General features: G+C 38.2%; 1 protein-coding gene across 1 annotated transcript in view; it reads right to left on the minus strand.

Annotated features, from left to right (window-relative positions):
* LOC129723260 (dynein axonemal heavy chain 10) overlaps positions 1 to 17,348 on the minus strand; it is a 254,555-nt gene that overhangs the window by 134,047 nt on the left and 103,160 nt on the right. Inside the window, exons 29-34 of the mRNA XM_055677373.1 lie at positions 8,577 to 8,729; positions 7,945 to 8,077; positions 4,042 to 4,127; positions 3,372 to 3,506; positions 2,969 to 3,175; positions 2,392 to 2,531 (exon numbers count right to left, since the gene is read on the minus strand). Of these exons, the coding sequence (XP_055533348.1) occupies positions 2,392 to 2,531; positions 2,969 to 3,175; positions 3,372 to 3,506; positions 4,042 to 4,127; positions 7,945 to 8,077; positions 8,577 to 8,729 (854 nt within the window). The remainder of the gene's footprint in view (positions 1 to 2,391; positions 2,532 to 2,968; positions 3,176 to 3,371; positions 3,507 to 4,041; positions 4,128 to 7,944; positions 8,078 to 8,576; positions 8,730 to 17,348) is intronic.

Raw genomic sequence — 17,348 nt, forward strand, 5'->3', positions numbered from 1 at the left:
GAAATGGGGTAGGTGGAATGACAAAATCGTGTATTTTGAATGCCTTAATGCTTCTTTAAAACGATATTTTCTTTTATAATGCAACTTAAGTACAAATAAAAACTAAATTTTAGGTGACTTTCATATAAAACACTTTGTAATTCAGTACCAATTGAAGACAGGAGATTTGTTTATTCAGTTAAGTTTCAGATTTTCATAAATTCTAAAAATCTGCCAAATCAAGATTCCTTTATATCCTAACTCAAAACTAAGGTCGCTTTCTACGTGGCTATTTGCACGCCTATTCCGAAATTGTCACGGTTTTTTACGCGGATTCCGGAATTTACGCGGTTTTTTTACATGGTTTCCTTTTACGCGGCACGTATCCCCAACGTAAAAAGCGACATTAGTGTATTTTTATTATATAAAAACCACTGTAGCTGTAACAAATGCTTACTATAATCCAATATGAGTGGATTAGGACAAATTGAACCTACAATTGTTTGTTGATTTGTAGTTAAACCGAAGCTTGGGGAAAAGTATTGATACCTTGATTCCACTTGCTCCTTTTTACCATATACGGTCTCAAAGTTAGCGAAAAAAATAAGCTAAAATATGCGATAACTTTGTAAGTTCAAGATGTGTTTGTGTGCTTCAACAATTCCTCCGAACAGCATTTTCTTGTAAAATGCAACCAACAAAAGTTAGGTGCAGGAAACTATATTTTGAGTAGCTTCCATATACAGTAGGTTTCCGTTTTTGGCATGTTCCATTATTGGCATGCTCCGTTTTTGGCACACTCCGATTTTGGCAACAAAAGGTTCCGATTTTGGCAACATTTTATAGCACATAGTATACAATAATTTATACAACAAACTGAGCTGATTTTGGCACCCGTTCTAGGTTGAAACTGATTCAAATGAAACTGAAAACATCCTACGCCTGATGGTTTTTAACGAGCTCAAATACCAACACTATTGATGTAACGATGGAATTCTTCCGCGAGGTCTTCTTGTCTTCTTTTTTCATATGTTTTTCATTATGTATTTCAAATGAAGCTGAAATCAAATGCAGTTCTCCTAGAATGATAAATAACAAAGCGCAAAATTCAAGTCATTACAGTTTATTTTCAATCAATTAAAAATGTATCAAGAGACTAATTGATAGCTGTTACTCATCAAATGGGTATAAAATTTACTCAATTAAAAGCCGTGCAACTTTTTTAAAAATCGGTGAAATTTCTCTCACTAATTGGTAACTTAAATTTGATATGTATTTGACTTCAACTGTAAACAACGCACTATCGTATACAACTGGTCTGGCATATTAAACCAGCCGCGTTTACACTCCATTGCTTTTAAATGGAACAGAGAGTTTGACGTCACAGACACTATTGTACAAGCGCTGCGAGAGAATAAAAATAATGACAAATATGTAATTTGTTATTACTCTACGTTATATACGACGTAAATAAATAAATTTCCTTAATAACTTTGATGTCTCAAATTGAATATATTAATGACGAAAAAGGTTTCCTTTTTTGGCACGTGACTAGTTTTGGTAACTGGAATTTAAAATGTTGTTGCCAAAAACGGAAACTCACTGTAATAAACTTCATAATTTTGTATCCAATGAAAATAGAAATTTTGTTTGTTCAGCAAAGCTTCCTATTTTTAAGTCTTTGCCAAAAAAACGATTCCCCTACCTCTTAACAATGAAAAGTTAGTTTTTTTTTATTTTTATTAAAGTAAACTTTATATAAAATTTGACAATTTTAGATTATGTCGGTCATTCATACAAATAATTGTTTCGATTTCGCAATCTTCTCTTGGGTTTGCTAGCAATCCGACTGTAATTTTTTCAACAGTTCTACGTACACCTTACGGTCATGGCTTTGCACACAACGTACTGCGTCAGCTCCAACGTTTAAAATTTAGTCTTTACCTATTTTTGACTCCACGGACAACGTGTCTAAAATTCTTAATTACTTAAATAATAAAATGATACAAACCACAAATCACTATTATAGAATTACTGTTTATAACCCAATAAATTTCTATCTATAGCATTATGATGTAACAAACCCGCAAATTATGTTACATTATATTATGCAACAAAGCTGAAAGCCGCTTTGCTATCTACTGTAGCGTTTTCTAACAACTGAAAATTTAACTGATTAAAGGCTATAGCAAAGTTTTCCCCCCATCATTGGGCGAATATATTCAGTTTTTTTTCGTTTGTCATTTGACGGCCCACGTTTAATTTATGATCGAATCGCTACGAAAAAACTTTTTAATTATAAAACGCAAATTCTTACGGACTAAGCCATCGTCATCGTCATCGGGAAATGGCAGTCCATAGTTGAGCAACTGCTTCCTTCGCCGTAAAACGGAGTACCATCCTACCACTTACCTCCCGTGTTCGTCTTCGGCGCGGCTTTCGTACGGTACTATGGTGAAAGACATCACCCGCCAGATATCCGCCACCTCTTGGACGCCCCTTTCGATCGACAGCTCCTTGATGGCATTATTTATGATTTCTTCCGCGATGTCCTTTCGGTGCAAGTAAAGACAAAAAAAAAACGAATGATAATAAATATAAAACGGAAAAAATCGACCGTTTGCCGATAGCTATGCGCCGAATAAATCATAACGCCTTTTTTAGCTCATAACATAAAACTGAAATGCAAACGACGCTTGGAATTGTAGAACCTTCCGTTCGATCCGCGAAATTGGATACCGCCAAAGGCGGGATTTATTTATGGTTGCCGTTGCTCGCATCTATCAAAGCTTACTACGCGGAGCTGGGTATTGAAATCCGGCACATATTTAATGGATTTCGTTGGAAGGAGGCCAAAATAATGCCGTCCATAAAAATTTACGAACACAATAATGATGTTTTCCGGCGGCTGACTAGTTTCCAGTTTCGAAGCAACATTTCATCATTAGTCAGGCGAAAGTCCAGCGCAAGACGACGCTATTACACGTACCTGATACTTGTGTAGTTCCATGGCGAACATATTTCCCAGCGTAAATTGGTCGGGCGCCATGTCGAAGTGCTGACCGGTTTTGTCCATTAGCAGCCGCCAGTGGCGTTCGCGGAGGGCTTCATCTTTCAGACTCAACATCAGCGGAATTGACGACTTGAATTGTTTCATCTTGGTATCCAGGGCCTGTCCGACCGGAGTTTGGCGAACCTAACGAATAAAATCAGTCTATTACAGTCATAAATAACCATGCACTTCCATTGGTTCATCTTTGTTGGGGGCGCCAAGTTCTGTACATTTTTTTGTTACAAACGGTAGGCAATTTATTTAAAATTTAGTTTTTATATCTTTCAAGAACAAATCTTTGATACCCACTTAACAAACGATTTACGCATCGCAATCTTACCGAACGGGGTAATTTTCGGTACTCTTTCATGAAACCGTCAATTCCGTCAAGTAGCGCTTGTGGATTTAGGTTGGCCCACAGCGTTCTGGACCACTTCTCACGAGCAACCTTTTGCTTAAGATACATCTTGTAGACCTGCCAAAGGTGAAAAAGTGTATTCAGTAATTGTAGTTTTTCCCAATCCCAATTGCCCAATTTTTATGATTTCTATATAGCTGTAGTCTTTAAATATTGCATGATGTTTACCGAAAACCACGCTAAAAAAATAATTTTAGATAAACGGCAACATATTTGCCAGTGAAAAGCTAGTTTCCTCCTAATGAAGACGAGACACCTACCCTCCTTAATCATTTCCAAAAGTAATAAAACTCAGCAGTTTCGAACCGACTCATCCCACTGATGCCTTCCGTCAGCCTTTGAAACGGCTGGCATGTTATGGTGCTGAGGCTGCAAAAATTCATCATTTCACAAACCATTAAGCTTCATCTCACCTGCCCGATACCGTAAGGGCTACTGCACTTTCTGACACACCGATGCAAAAGGTCCAACTACGAGGCAAATTCGCCTTCGCAAAAAAGTCAAACTTTTCCGTTACGGTTACTGATTATTCCCCAAGCCCGTTGCTTCAGTCAGGCCAAAAACTGGGATAAAAAATAAACTTTCAACTTACCTCTTGCATTTCTTCGTACTCGTGTTTACACAGCACAAATTCATTGTAATCCGTTAATGGGATGTCGAAGAGTTTTTCCGCGTTCTCTGTGAGTAGAAATAGGTAGGCAAAAAATATAAACGAGGAAAATGGATGCATTTAGTTTAGCGTGTTTTTTATTCGTTTTCTATTAGGCGCGGCGAGTTTGCACTCCAGAACATGCTAATTGTTTCGGAGCTGTTAAAAGCTGCAACTTATGGCGCTTCGCAGGTGTATTAAGTGAAACGTTGGGCTCGATTTTAGTTTGCATGAATTGAAGTGTGGGGTGAATTGACCGATGATGGACCCTTTGGTACAAGTGATGGCTGATTTTAAGTTATTTCATTATTTTATACGTACAAAGTAACTGGTTTTTAGTTTGTCATCATCTTCAACAAATGGACATAAAGCCTGTTTGGAAATTTGATCGTTTCATATGAACATTTTAGCGTAAATTAACCTATTGTAGATTTCTTTTCTATAGTGGACCACACGCCAGATAGCTCAATCGGGAAACTTTTTATTTAGCCAATCTGCATCAGAATCACGAGATACATTTACAAATTCCGATTTATGTTAATGGAACATGAGTTAACCTGACCAGATGGATGTTAATGGAACATGAGTTAACACTTTAAGAAAGAGGTAGAAAGGGGAAAGGGGTTAATTTACTCTATATATAAATGATTTAAAATTACGTGGTAGCTTTCCTGTATTGGGTGGGACCCCTTCTCTGTTATATGGATCGAAACAGTTGTTACATATTCAAGCAATGATTGAAAAAGGGTAAATTAGCCTATAGTGGACCACTTGCCTGATGAAAACAATTTATGCCGAAACTCGAAGGATTTAAAAAAAACTTGCATCGGAAAGCATTTTATCCAGCCAATAAGCATTAGAATTACGAAAAACATTTATAAATCCCGATTGATGTTAAGAAAAATTGAATGAATTTAACGAGTGGTCCACTCTAAGAAATAGGGGCATCGTAGGTAATTTACTCTAAGTTTCACAGCATCAGTGCAGCAATCTGATGTAGTTCTCGCCGTTTTAAATATAAGCTATTGAGGCTTTGAAACTTTCAAAAACTTTCAATTTTTCAATACAAGGAGAGTTGGGTGTATTGTTAACAGAGTTGGGTAAATTGCATACAAAATAGTTTTGCGAAAATATTCCTTTTTTCGGAAACCATACAAAGTGAAAAACTGGTTTGTCTCTTGAATAAACCGGTCAGCGGGGTAGAACTACCTCCGATAAACCGCTTTCTTCAGTAGCCAGCTCTATGAAAAACTGTTTATTCTTTTATAGGGTAGAACTACCTTGGATGGACCATTTCCTTCTGTAGACCACCCTGTTGAAAAACTATTTATTCTTTTGATAAAGCTGTTTTCGTACGCCCACTATGCTTGCTAATTGACTTGTCGCTTCGACGATGTGTTTTTCCAACCAGTTGGAAATAATCGACCATGTTTCCGGTGCACAAAAAAGGTGACAAACGCAACGTGCAGAATTACAGAGGCATAACCTCTCTTTGCGCTTATTCAAAAGTATTTAAAATCGTTTTTTATGATGCACTTTTCGCTAGTTGTAAACACTATATCTCGATCGATCAGCATGGTTTTTATTCAAAACGCTCTACCGCTACTAACCTCGTTCAATTCACTGCAACGTGCCTGCAGAACATGACCGAAAGAGCCCAAATTGATGCGGTTTATACTGGTTTGAAAGCTGCATTTGACTGCGTCGACCATGGTATCCTGCTCGCTAAGATGGAGAAACTTGGAATGGCCCCCGCTCTGGTACAATGACTGAGGTCCTATTTGGTAAATCGTACACTCTACGTAAAGATTGGATCGCAACATTCTGCTCATTTTTCAAATGTATCAGGCGTTCCGCAAAGCAGTAATTTAGGACCACTGCTCTTTGCCTTGTACATAAATGATGTATCGTTAGTGTTGCCAGAAAATCGCCGAATGTTTTTTGCAGACGATGTAAAGTTGTTCAAGACAATAAGAAATACTTCTGACTGTCTCGAACTTCAGCGACTAGTCGACGTTTTTTTAAAGTGGTGCTCCATTAACCTGTTGACAGTTAGTATCCTGAAATGCTGTGTGATTTCGTTCAATAGGAAAAATGTTCCGGAAATGTTCAGCTATACTATGCTTGGTCAAACTCTGACAAGGGTTAGCCAGGTCCGAGATTTGGGTGTTACGTTGGATTCAGCCCTGTCCTTCAGGCCACACTATAATGAGATCATAGCAAAGACGAACCGACAACTCGGTTTTATTTTCAAGGTAGCCTCGGATTTTCATGATCCACTGTGCCTCCGATCATTATTCTACTCTCTGGTGCGATCTGTCCTTGAAACAAACTCCGTAGTGTGGTGTCCATTCAACGCAAACTGGATTGCAAGAATTGAATCCGTGCAAAGGAAATTTGTACGGTACGCTTTACGTTTTCTTCCGTGGCGAGACCCGCAGCAGCTACCGGCGTACTCGGATCGCTGCCAGCTTTTGGGCATGGAAACACTGCAGCAAAGACGTCTCGATACACAGGCTGTGTTTGTCTTCAAAATTTTAACCGGTGAAATCGACGCCCCGAAAATTCTGCAGCAGTTAAATTTGTATGCTCCGGAAAGGTCTTTAAGGCGGAGAAACTTTTTATCGCTAGCGTATCGCACTGCATCATATGGGCAACACGATCCCGTTCGTTTCATGTCAGCTAGCTTCAACGTCGTAGCAGATTCATTCGATTTTAACATCTCAGTAACAACATTCAAACAAATTCTTCGTAGACGACAGGTTTAATTGTTTTTGAAGCGTGTTTCAATTGTTTTTAAAGTGTTTCTTATGGTTTGTAAATATTAATTAGCATTTAGTTAGTAATATATATTATCATTAAGACCACCAATGTGTCAGATGATTTAACAATAAATAACAAATAACAAATAACAAATAACAAATATAAATTGAAGCTCAGGGTAAATTAACTTATAGTGGACCCCTTTCCTACTATAGACCACCCGCCAGATTAACTCAATTCATGCGAAAATTCGAGGGATTTTCAGAAAACTACCATCGGGAAACATCTTAGCCAGGCAATCTGCATCACAAACATTTGTAAGTTTCGATTTATATTGAGAGAAATTGAGGCAATCTGACGGGTGGTCCACTATTGATTAATAAAGCAAAGGGGTTCACTATAGCTTAATTTACCCGAAATCGTCGTGATTCTGATGTAAAATTTCTGTCCTGATTCTGATGCAGATTTTCTGGATAAGACGTTCCCCGATGGACATTGTTTGAAAAGCTCTCGAGTTTTCGCTTGAATTGTGCTTATCTGACCGATGTACCACTAAAGAGCGTGGTCCATCACAGGTAGTTTTATCCTGTATACATTTGTTAAAAAGCTACAGTGGGGTTTAACTATCTTAGATGGACCACTTCCTCAAGTGTTCATTGGACGAAAAACTGTTTATTCTCTCAATATGAGTAAATTAACATATAGTGGACCCCTTACCTTTATTAACGTATAGTAGACCACCCGCCAGATTAACTCAATTTATGCGAAAACTTCAGGGATTTTCAGAAAACTTCCATCGGGAAACATCTTGTCTAGCCATAAATCTTGATATAAATTAGAATTTGAAAATGTTTCTTCTGATTCTGAAGCAGATTAACTAGACAAGATATTTTCCACGTGAATTCGTGGATATAATTTTTGGGCGAAATCAGAGCAATCATTGCGCGTTTTGAAAGGACATATTGGATGATTAAAGCCTGAACTTTTGCATGTAGATTTCATTCCTGGACCAATGTGCAAAGGTGCACAAATTTTACGCAGTTGTACGTGATCCAAATAATTACGACTCGCTCCAGTACTTACCCAATTCGACGCGTTGTTTCTCCATAGCATCGAGCTCCTTCCCGTAGCTAACCATCAGTTGCGCTCCCCGGTCCAGATCTAATCCGACTGTTCCTGGACCTTCGCACTTGTAACGTTGGACAAATTTGTTCAACTGAAAAGCATAGAAGTATACGAAAATACACGCTACATCGTTTAGCATATCAAAAGACGAAGAAAGAAACTCCGGACGGAATCAAAGCGACCACCATATTAGATGCTCAATTTACTTTGCTCGCTAGCGAAGAGGCTCTTGGTTCCGTAGAAATCGTGACGAGGACGTCAGGACCGATGAGCTAAGTTTAAAAATAGTACCGGGAAGTGCACAATTTACTGTATGATGCGGCAGGTACCGCGCAGTGAAAATTGCTGACGATGTCGCATTCTTCGCACTATCATCCCCTTATGGTGCTTCCCAGACCGTGCACTGGCACAAAACTGGCTCTCGGCCATGAACCCTAGCATCAATAGCAAGCGTACCTCTTATCACGGTACGGATAGAAAACATTTGAAAGTACGCTTTGATTTGCTCCAGCTTTCAAACATTTTCCATCGCATACTCGCACCCGGTCTCCCTTCTTGTGGGTTTCCAGTACGGCACTGAAAATACTTACTTCAAAGCAGAATATACTGATCTCGGTTTGTGTCATCTCGGCAAACTTTGTCTTCGTTGATTGCAGCATGTTTGCTCGGTATAGCGCTGAATTGAATAATTTTCGCCACCGTTTCTCTAGCTGGTACGCCATCAGCATGTCACCAAAAGGGACCTAGAAAAAGAAGTAGAAAAAAACGATCAAAAAATTGACAGTTTGTGCGCGGGACCAGTTCATCAGGTTAACGGAGTAAAAGTATCCCCACGGTTAGAACCTAACAAATGTTCTGTTAAGTTAACCGTACCAAAGCAATGATAGAAGAAAAAATCATATCCGCAATCCAACGAGCGGCGATGTTTCCAGTTTCTTTCCAACCATGTTCCGCCAGCATCGTCATGCAATCAGGGTGCAAAATTTGCCGCAAATGCGAAGGAAATGGATCATCATCAAACACTTTTCTGGTTCGGCAGTGGCATCACCATAAGTGCCCCGAAAGGAAAAGCAATCAGACAGCCCAACTTCGAACTTTCACACACTTGATAACCGAAAGTGCAAAGGACAACAGTTGGAAAGGACGCGGGTGTCGGAAAGTGGGAAAAGTTCTTTCTACGGAGTATATTACATACATTCCCCGCTCTATCTTTTTCCTGTTTCTTTCTGCTCTTCGAACAAATGGATAAGGATTTCTAAATTGCGCTGGAAGGCGAGAAAGGAACCTCGCAAGAGCGTTGATGGTGTTTGTCGAAACGTTAGAAGGAAATTGGAGGGCGACCTTCGTGCCTTCAATGAATCTGGTCGAGTTTTACTGATGTGCTTGGTGTTTCGTTTACGGAAAAATTTAGGAAAGTAACTGTCATCAGAATTAAATAAAATTCGAAAATCAAGGCCATATTGGCTGACAACATGCACCTATCTTGTTTTAGCGGCTGATTTTTGTGGAAATAATACAAGACAAAGCGAGAATTTAACTTGTACAGGAATAGAATATTTTATTTTCCTTTTTTTATGTCGAATTTGTTTTGGTGATGTAGCTACACGAGGACTGCACTTCTGACCTGTAGCTTTGTTCACTTTTCGGGCTACATCAAAACTACACTTTTTCTGTCCTGGACTACACCCGAAAGTAACAGGGTGTTGTTTGAAAACACCAACAACAAAAACAAATGCTGTAAAATGGCGTATGGGAAAAATGACTACTAAGGGTAGCTGCGTTTGGTTGTTCGTTTCCAAGCTGCAAAATTGTAGTCCAGGATGGTTTAGCTTTTTAGGTTTTTTGTTATTTCAGATTAAACAGATTAAAAAGATTGTTTACCAAAGAATAAACTGTGAAACGAATCAAGTAATCTAAATGAATAAAAGATTACGTTTAACTTTTTGCATACGGAACTAAAGATGATATGGGGCGTCATTATTTGACGCGTGAATTTGTCAGAATCAGTATCAGGAAGAGCATAGCGTATGGAGCATTTGAAGTCTAAATGCACTTGTTTGAATGAAATGATTATAGAAACCAGGATATTAGGCTTATTTTCCTGGTACATAAAAAAAACTTCATTGCGAAAGAAGCTGGAACAATTCAAAGTGATGCCATTTCATGAAGCTTAATTGAAGTACTTGGAATGTTGGATTATTTTAATGCAACTAAAGGGTGTCCACGATGAAATTGCCACACACAAAATTGATTCGCAAAATCGGAGTTTTCATCCGACTGTCATCAAATTTTCAGGGATTGAAAAATAACTATTAAACTTCATTTTTCCATTTTACTCGTATTTTATTTACAGTCCATACGCAAATGCCCGCACCTTGGCCTTAACCCCGGCCATAAGATTGTGCACAATCTGTGAATCAACCGTTTTTTGCATGTAAACCCATACTTTCTTCAGTTCCACGACTGTCTTCACTACCTTAGGTTGTTTAAGAAGTAGTTTAAGTACTGTGTTTAAGTGCTTTTCGGAGCTCCGGAGTGTTGGGAGGGTTGAACATTTTCGGCACGAAATTGACCTTATTGTCCGCATACCACTTCAGCACGTCCTTGGAGTAGTGGCATGAGGCCAAATCCGGCCGGAAGATTGTTGGGACGTTGCGGGCCTTCAGGAGTGGAAGCAGCCGCTTCTGGAGGCACTCTTTTATGTACACCTGTCCGTTCATCGTGTCCTGGGTCACGAAAGGTGCACTCCGTTTCCCGCACGTACAGATGGCTTGCCAAACCAGGATTTACTTCGCAAATTTGGACATCTTCTGAGTGCGGACATGCTCCGGAACGCTGAACTTATCCTTGACCGTGAAAAACAGTTTGCCGGAGATCTGTTTGAAGTCGGCCTTCACATATGTTTCGTCGTCCATGACGCAGCATTCAACTTTCATCAGCATGTTGAGGTACAACTTGCTGGCACGGGTTTTGGCGGACTTGTTCTGCTTCTCGTCGCGATTAGGGGCCTTTTGTACCTTTAAAGTTTTTGTCCAGAAGGCCAAAACTTCGGCTTAGGTGCAGCTTTTTAGCCACATCCCGAACGGAGGCGTTCGGGTTTCGGTTGAAGGCCCCAATTACGCGGTTGTGATTTTTGGTGTTGTACGCAGTGCTCAGAATATTCACTGTCATGATATTCAAAAGCAGCAATTTTCAGCCGTCTTTATATTGATAATCATACTACCCAGGCGACCGTTGATATTCATGATAACAAACAACCGTTGAACGCTGACAAGATGAACTTTAACACTCGTGTTGATAGTTTGATCGTCAAAAATAAAAATCATATCAATATAGTGAAAATCAAAATTAACCTTATTCGACCATTTATACTGTACTGGGCAGTGTACTGCTTCTGAACAGATTTGCACTACTTGGATTGATAATCACCGAAGCTTCTTTGAATATCATTACGAGATCTTTGATATTCATTCCACTGTTCTGTCATTGAATATGAGAAACGATATTCATGCATCGTCGCTGTGTTGCACCAGAGAATAAATGTGCTGACACTGAGATTAATTCAATTCATCTACTCATGAATAAACATTGATATTCTAAGACACTGGATGTACAGAATACTTTTCTTCACTTCTGGGCTTCCGATCGGTGGTCAATCGTTCCTCGAACCGCTTAATCACTAGCGACACCGTGGAATTCGCGATTCCCAACGTTTTAGCGATGGAACGATGCGAGAGATCCTTGTTCTCGTGATGAATGCGCAAGATTTTATCACGCACATTTTATCAGCTGTTCTTTCGACTCCATTTCCGCGAGTTTTGATCACAGGACTTTAAAACTTGCAGGAAGTAAATAATGCACTATTAACTAAATCCACCCAAATTTTCATTGAATTCTACCCAACGGTTAAAAAGTTAGAACAATTTCATGGTGTGGCAATTTCATCGTGGACACCTGACTTATTTTTGTGTACAATGTATATGTTTTCTTTCAAGTGTGCTTATGTATGTGGATTTATATCCAAATTCGATCAGAAAGAAAAAACAAAAATGTAACAGTAGCTGTTAGTTTGTTATGGGAAAAACCTTACAGGCTGTCTTTTCAATTTGATCCCGTTAGATGTTAAAATAACAGAAATTATAACAGAAATAATTCTACTAGTATCAAAAACATATCAAAATTTGATACTATCGTATCAGCTTTCTAACAAAATTAGATAGTATGCAGGACAATATCATAACAACCATTGGTAGAAACAACGGGTTTTGATAAAGACGCTTCTTGACTGGGATCATCGTGACAGCACTACTCAAAGTCCCACGTTGGCATCAGGATGTTGATCAGACGCCCCTAATATGGAGAACTGACACTGTTTGGAACCGCTCAGATTGGCGAAGACGCAACAGCAATAGTACGGGAAGCTAAACTTAGCTGCTCTGCCACTGGTCCCTTGCCCACTCATGTTCTCGATGCCATCTTAATGACGACTATGTTGACGGTTGAACAGTTGACTTCCATAATACCGCACTTTCTTTCATAATACCATCTGCGTGGTCCCGCCCACTTGTCGCGATTATCCTCTCGGTAGATATTTAGGGCAATCGCACAGGTTTATTTCATCACATCATTATTCATTCGTCCACTGACTTTCGCGCGACTGTATATTTTAATATCGGTTCCTTTTCACATTGAAACCTCATGTTTTTCGTGATTACGTTCCTGCCACGTAGCACAGTGAGGCGACTTCATACAAAGGCTGGCCAAGCAAAAAAGTGTCGACAAATGCGACAAAAACTTGGTATTTACATAATTTTGGGGCGCTGAATACGAATCTGGTATCCATTTTTTGTTTGAGGCCGTACATAGAGCTCAAAATTTAATTTTTAATGTTTTTTGGCACTCTTTTCTTGACGTTTTTTTTTTCATAGAATGATATGATCTTTGACCACAAGTAGTGCCACTGGGCGTCCTTACGTAATTACGTAATTTATGAACGACCCCTCTAATTAAAAAAAATTGCCTTAATAAATATATATATATATATATATATATATATATATATATATATATATATATATATATATATATATATATATATATATATATATATATATATATATATATATATATATATATATATATATATTCTTATTAAGTTAAAACAACATAAGTAACACAAACTTAACACAAATTGAAAAAATCATTATCATCTTCCGCATTGATTGCTGAAATCTCCAGATAATTTGAAATTCGTTATACTTATCAGCAGGAAAAATTTCTTTCGCTGCTATTTTCATTTCTTCTAGTGATTTTCGACGTTTCATTGTTTCATTTATATGTTGCCTTTCTAATCCGGTTTCTATGGTTGAAAGAGGACATTTAAATAACGGGTGTTAAATAAAAAATGAGAATTTTTTCAATACCTTTCAGTAACTCAAATACAGAGCGTAAAATTTTCTTTCTCCAAGAAAATTGCTCTTTGGGCTCCCTAGAAACAGTAGGCGTGTTTGGTTTTGCTAGTTTGAATTTAGTCAAAGCAAAAATGGCGTCGAAACAGCACGTGCTTCGCGAACGCATTGTACGGTTCAACCGCATTACGCATTTCCAGCAAGGAAAAAAGTTCACGGTGACACATTTTAAGGAAGAAAATGTACCTGTCAGTACGGTATATCGTATCCTGAGTTCCCTGAACGTAGAGCGGAAGGTCGGAAGTGGTCGTCCGGTGACGATAATGACGAAGCAGAGGAAGACATCGTTAAAGAAGCTGTTTGACAACAAGGACGCAACCAGCCTGCGTGACGCCGGTCGGAAATATGGCTGCTCCCACGTATTGATCCATCGGACCCTCAAGATGGAAGGAATCGTCTGCAGGAAGAAGACGAGGTCGCCGGAGTACACGGAGGAGCAGATTGAGACGGTTAAAACACAGTGTCGGTGGATGACCAAAAAATACCGCGGGACGTCTTTCGTTCTGGACGACGAAAGCTATTTTCCGCTGTCCAAAACGCATATTCCAGGAAATGATAATTACTACTCCAGCGACAAGTCATCCACACCGCCTGAAGTGAAATACAAGTTCAAGCACAAGTTTGAAAAAAAGGTTATGTTGAACATCGCCATTTCCGACCGGGGCATTTCAAAGCCTTGGTTTAAGCCGAGCGGTCTGGCAATCAACCAACAAATCTATCAAGAAGAGTGCCTCGATAAAATCCTGCTGCCGTTCCTGAACGAGCATCACGCGGATGGGAAGCACGTCTTCTGGCCAGACAAGGCGTCTTCCCATTACGCCAAGAAGACGCTGGCGTATCTTGAGGAGAAAAAGATACCGTTCGTGCCGAAAGATCGTAGCCCAACAAACTTGCCCCAGTTCCGCCCAACAGAGGATTTCTTTGGCTCACTCAGTGCCCTAGTATATAAAAACAATTGGAGGGCCAAGGATACGAAGCAACTGACTACAAGAATCCGGAACTGTACCCGGAAAATGGACGTAAGTGCCGTACAACGTTCTTGTGAGAGCATCGCAACAAAGTTGCGTCGAACAGCAGACCACGGCCCTTACTCAAATATTTACTGATATTTTTTTGAAGAAAATACATTATGTTATTAATAAAAAATACTGAAATCGATGAAAAAAAAATTTTTTTTTATATGTGATTGAAAAAATTCTCATTTTTTATTGACCACCCGTTACATGTATAAAACCATTAATTGACAACTTACTAGACATTGAATTAGGTGGTGCCGCTGAAGTTGAAGACTGAATAAAATTCAACTGGAATCACTTAACTTTGCTGCTAGGATTTGACACTTCAATCAGTTTAGCGAATTTCATGAATTGAAAAGGGCTGAAGGTTTTCAATATTGTTTTAAATATGCAGATTGAGATAAATTAGTTCGACATAATGGAGATTTCAAAAAGATTTGTTTACTGTTTTCTATTTTAACTTGTATTTTTATAACTTTATATTCATAAATTTTGTGATTTTTGCGCAAATTTATATTTTATCCTTACGGATTGAGTTCGATATCATAAATTTTCATTCATGGTATCATGGTTATGATTAAAATTAATCCTGGATAAAATTTCAACTTCAAAATAAAAAAATTAAAAAATCTGCTATCGCTTTTTCCACTAAAGTGACAATTTGCGCAGTTTTGCGCTACAGCGGGCAGTATGCATTTGAAAGCTTACGTTTTTACCTAAATTTTGTATGTAGTCACAACCGTGGCAAACTGTGGCAGCTAAACTCTTAAGCTACTTTTCTACAAAAAAATCACCTTTTAATTAAATTTTTAGTGTCAGGTCTACTGTGTTTGTTTTGCACAATTATTAGAACAACTTTTCCTTGGACGTCAAAAAAATCCAAGCTATTATTGAAGCTACAGAGCGTTTCAAAGTAATGTAGTTTTTTTTTCAAAAAAATGTCAAAAAAACGTCAAAAGTCATAAAAAAATCAGATTTTATGATGTTGCGCCCAAATTTTGGATTTAGACACTTGAGTGTTATAGCAATAAAGGAAAAATATTATGAAACAGCTAACGAAAAAAAAAAATTTTCTGGCTGATGGCCAGCGATTCCCCACTAGGCGTAGGTAATAACCGTAGAAGCAAACGCACAGCCAGTCCTAATATCACGACCAGTACTCGTAAATTATGCCGGTGCACAGTTGTCCAATAAAGCAAAATGTGTAACTTAATTCCATAGCGCCTTTCACCTTCATCCTAGCTTAATAAAGTATTCAGAACAATTGTTTGTGCATAATCCGCATAATAAGTTATAGCAGATTTCAGCTTATTTATTCGATAACTTTAAGAACGTATAAAGTAAAAAGGGGCAAGTCACGATGTTAATACTTTTTCTCGAAGTTTAGCTCGAGTGCTCAGAACTGTCATAAGTTCCATCTATTCCAATCCACCTATGCTTTATTCTATGCGTTGTTGAAGTTATCGAAGAAATATGCTGAAATGTGCTATAACTTTGTAAGGAAAAGTCCTGGAGATGTGTGGTCTTCAACACAAACGTGTATTTTGTATGTCCAAATGCTTCTTTAGAACAACGTTTTCTTGTAAAATGTAACTAACAAAAGTTAAGTACAAAAAACTAACTTTTGAGTAATTTTCATAGATTATACTCTGTAACTCTAAACCCAATGAAGATAGAAATTTTGTTTGTTGAGCAAAGATTCATATTTTTGCATGTTCTAAAACTTTTCCGAATAAACCATTCCTCTGTCTCTTAACACAAAAAAGTTAGTATCTTGGATATATGAAAACCTACTGTAACATATTCTCGCCGTACTCTAATATGAGTGGATTGGGACAAATGGAACCTAAAGGAGTTTATAGTACTTCAGTTCAGCTGCAAGGAGAAGTATCGACATCATGATTCCACTTGCCCCTTTTTAACCTATACGTTCTTGAAATTATCGAAAAAATAAGTTAAAATATGATATAACTTCATAAGGAAAAGTCCTGGAAATATACGACCTTAGGCAAAAATGTGTGTTTTCTGTGCCCTAACAATTCCTCCAAACAATACTTTCGTGTAAAATGTAACTAACAAAAGTGAAGTACAAAAAACTAACTTTTAAGTAAGTTACATGTAATATACTTTATAACTTTGTACCGAAGGAAGATAGGATTTTTATTAGTTCAAAAAAGTTTCATATTTTTGAATTTTCTACAACTCTGCTGAATAAACTATTCTTCTATCTCTTAACACAAAAAAGTTATTTTTTTATTTTTAGTATAGTAAACTTTTCATACTTTTTGACAATTTGCGATTATACGAGTCATTTATCCAAACAATTGTTCCGGAGACACTTTTAAGCTAGGATGAAGGTGAAAGGCGCTATGGAATTAAGTTCCACTTTTTGCCTTATTGGACCACTGTGGGGTGGTACAGGAGTACCTATCAATCTGGCGGCTGCAATGCACACTGGGCCAGGATTGGAATCCAGCAGAACGAAATTATTAGCGCTCTCAGGGTTTGAACAATTGACGATTTTGATCTTCTACAAAGTTTCTTGGTATAGTGGGGTCTCAATTTAGATGTTTGAATTAGTTCGGAATTTAGCTGCTTCACGTTTCAGAGATCCTTATAAAATTCGAGTTTTTATAAAATTTGTCTCAATTTCTTGTTTTATTGTGGTAATTATGAGCTCGCTCGAATTAATTTCTTACCTTGCTGCGGAAGTATTGCAATTGGTGGGGAACGCTGCTAGAGGTAATACACCCAGAATCATCCTGCAAGTGGAAATTCGCAATGGCGAGAAACTGAACGAGCTTCTTTGCAGCGTCACTAATTGCCTAGGGAAATGTTCTTCCAAATATCCAAGCTGTTCTGCCTTCGAAGACAAAGG

This window comes from Wyeomyia smithii, chromosome 1, assembly GCF_029784165.1.
Source record: "Wyeomyia smithii strain HCP4-BCI-WySm-NY-G18 chromosome 1, ASM2978416v1, whole genome shotgun sequence".
Taxonomy (NCBI): Eukaryota; Metazoa; Arthropoda; class Insecta; order Diptera; family Culicidae; genus Wyeomyia; species Wyeomyia smithii.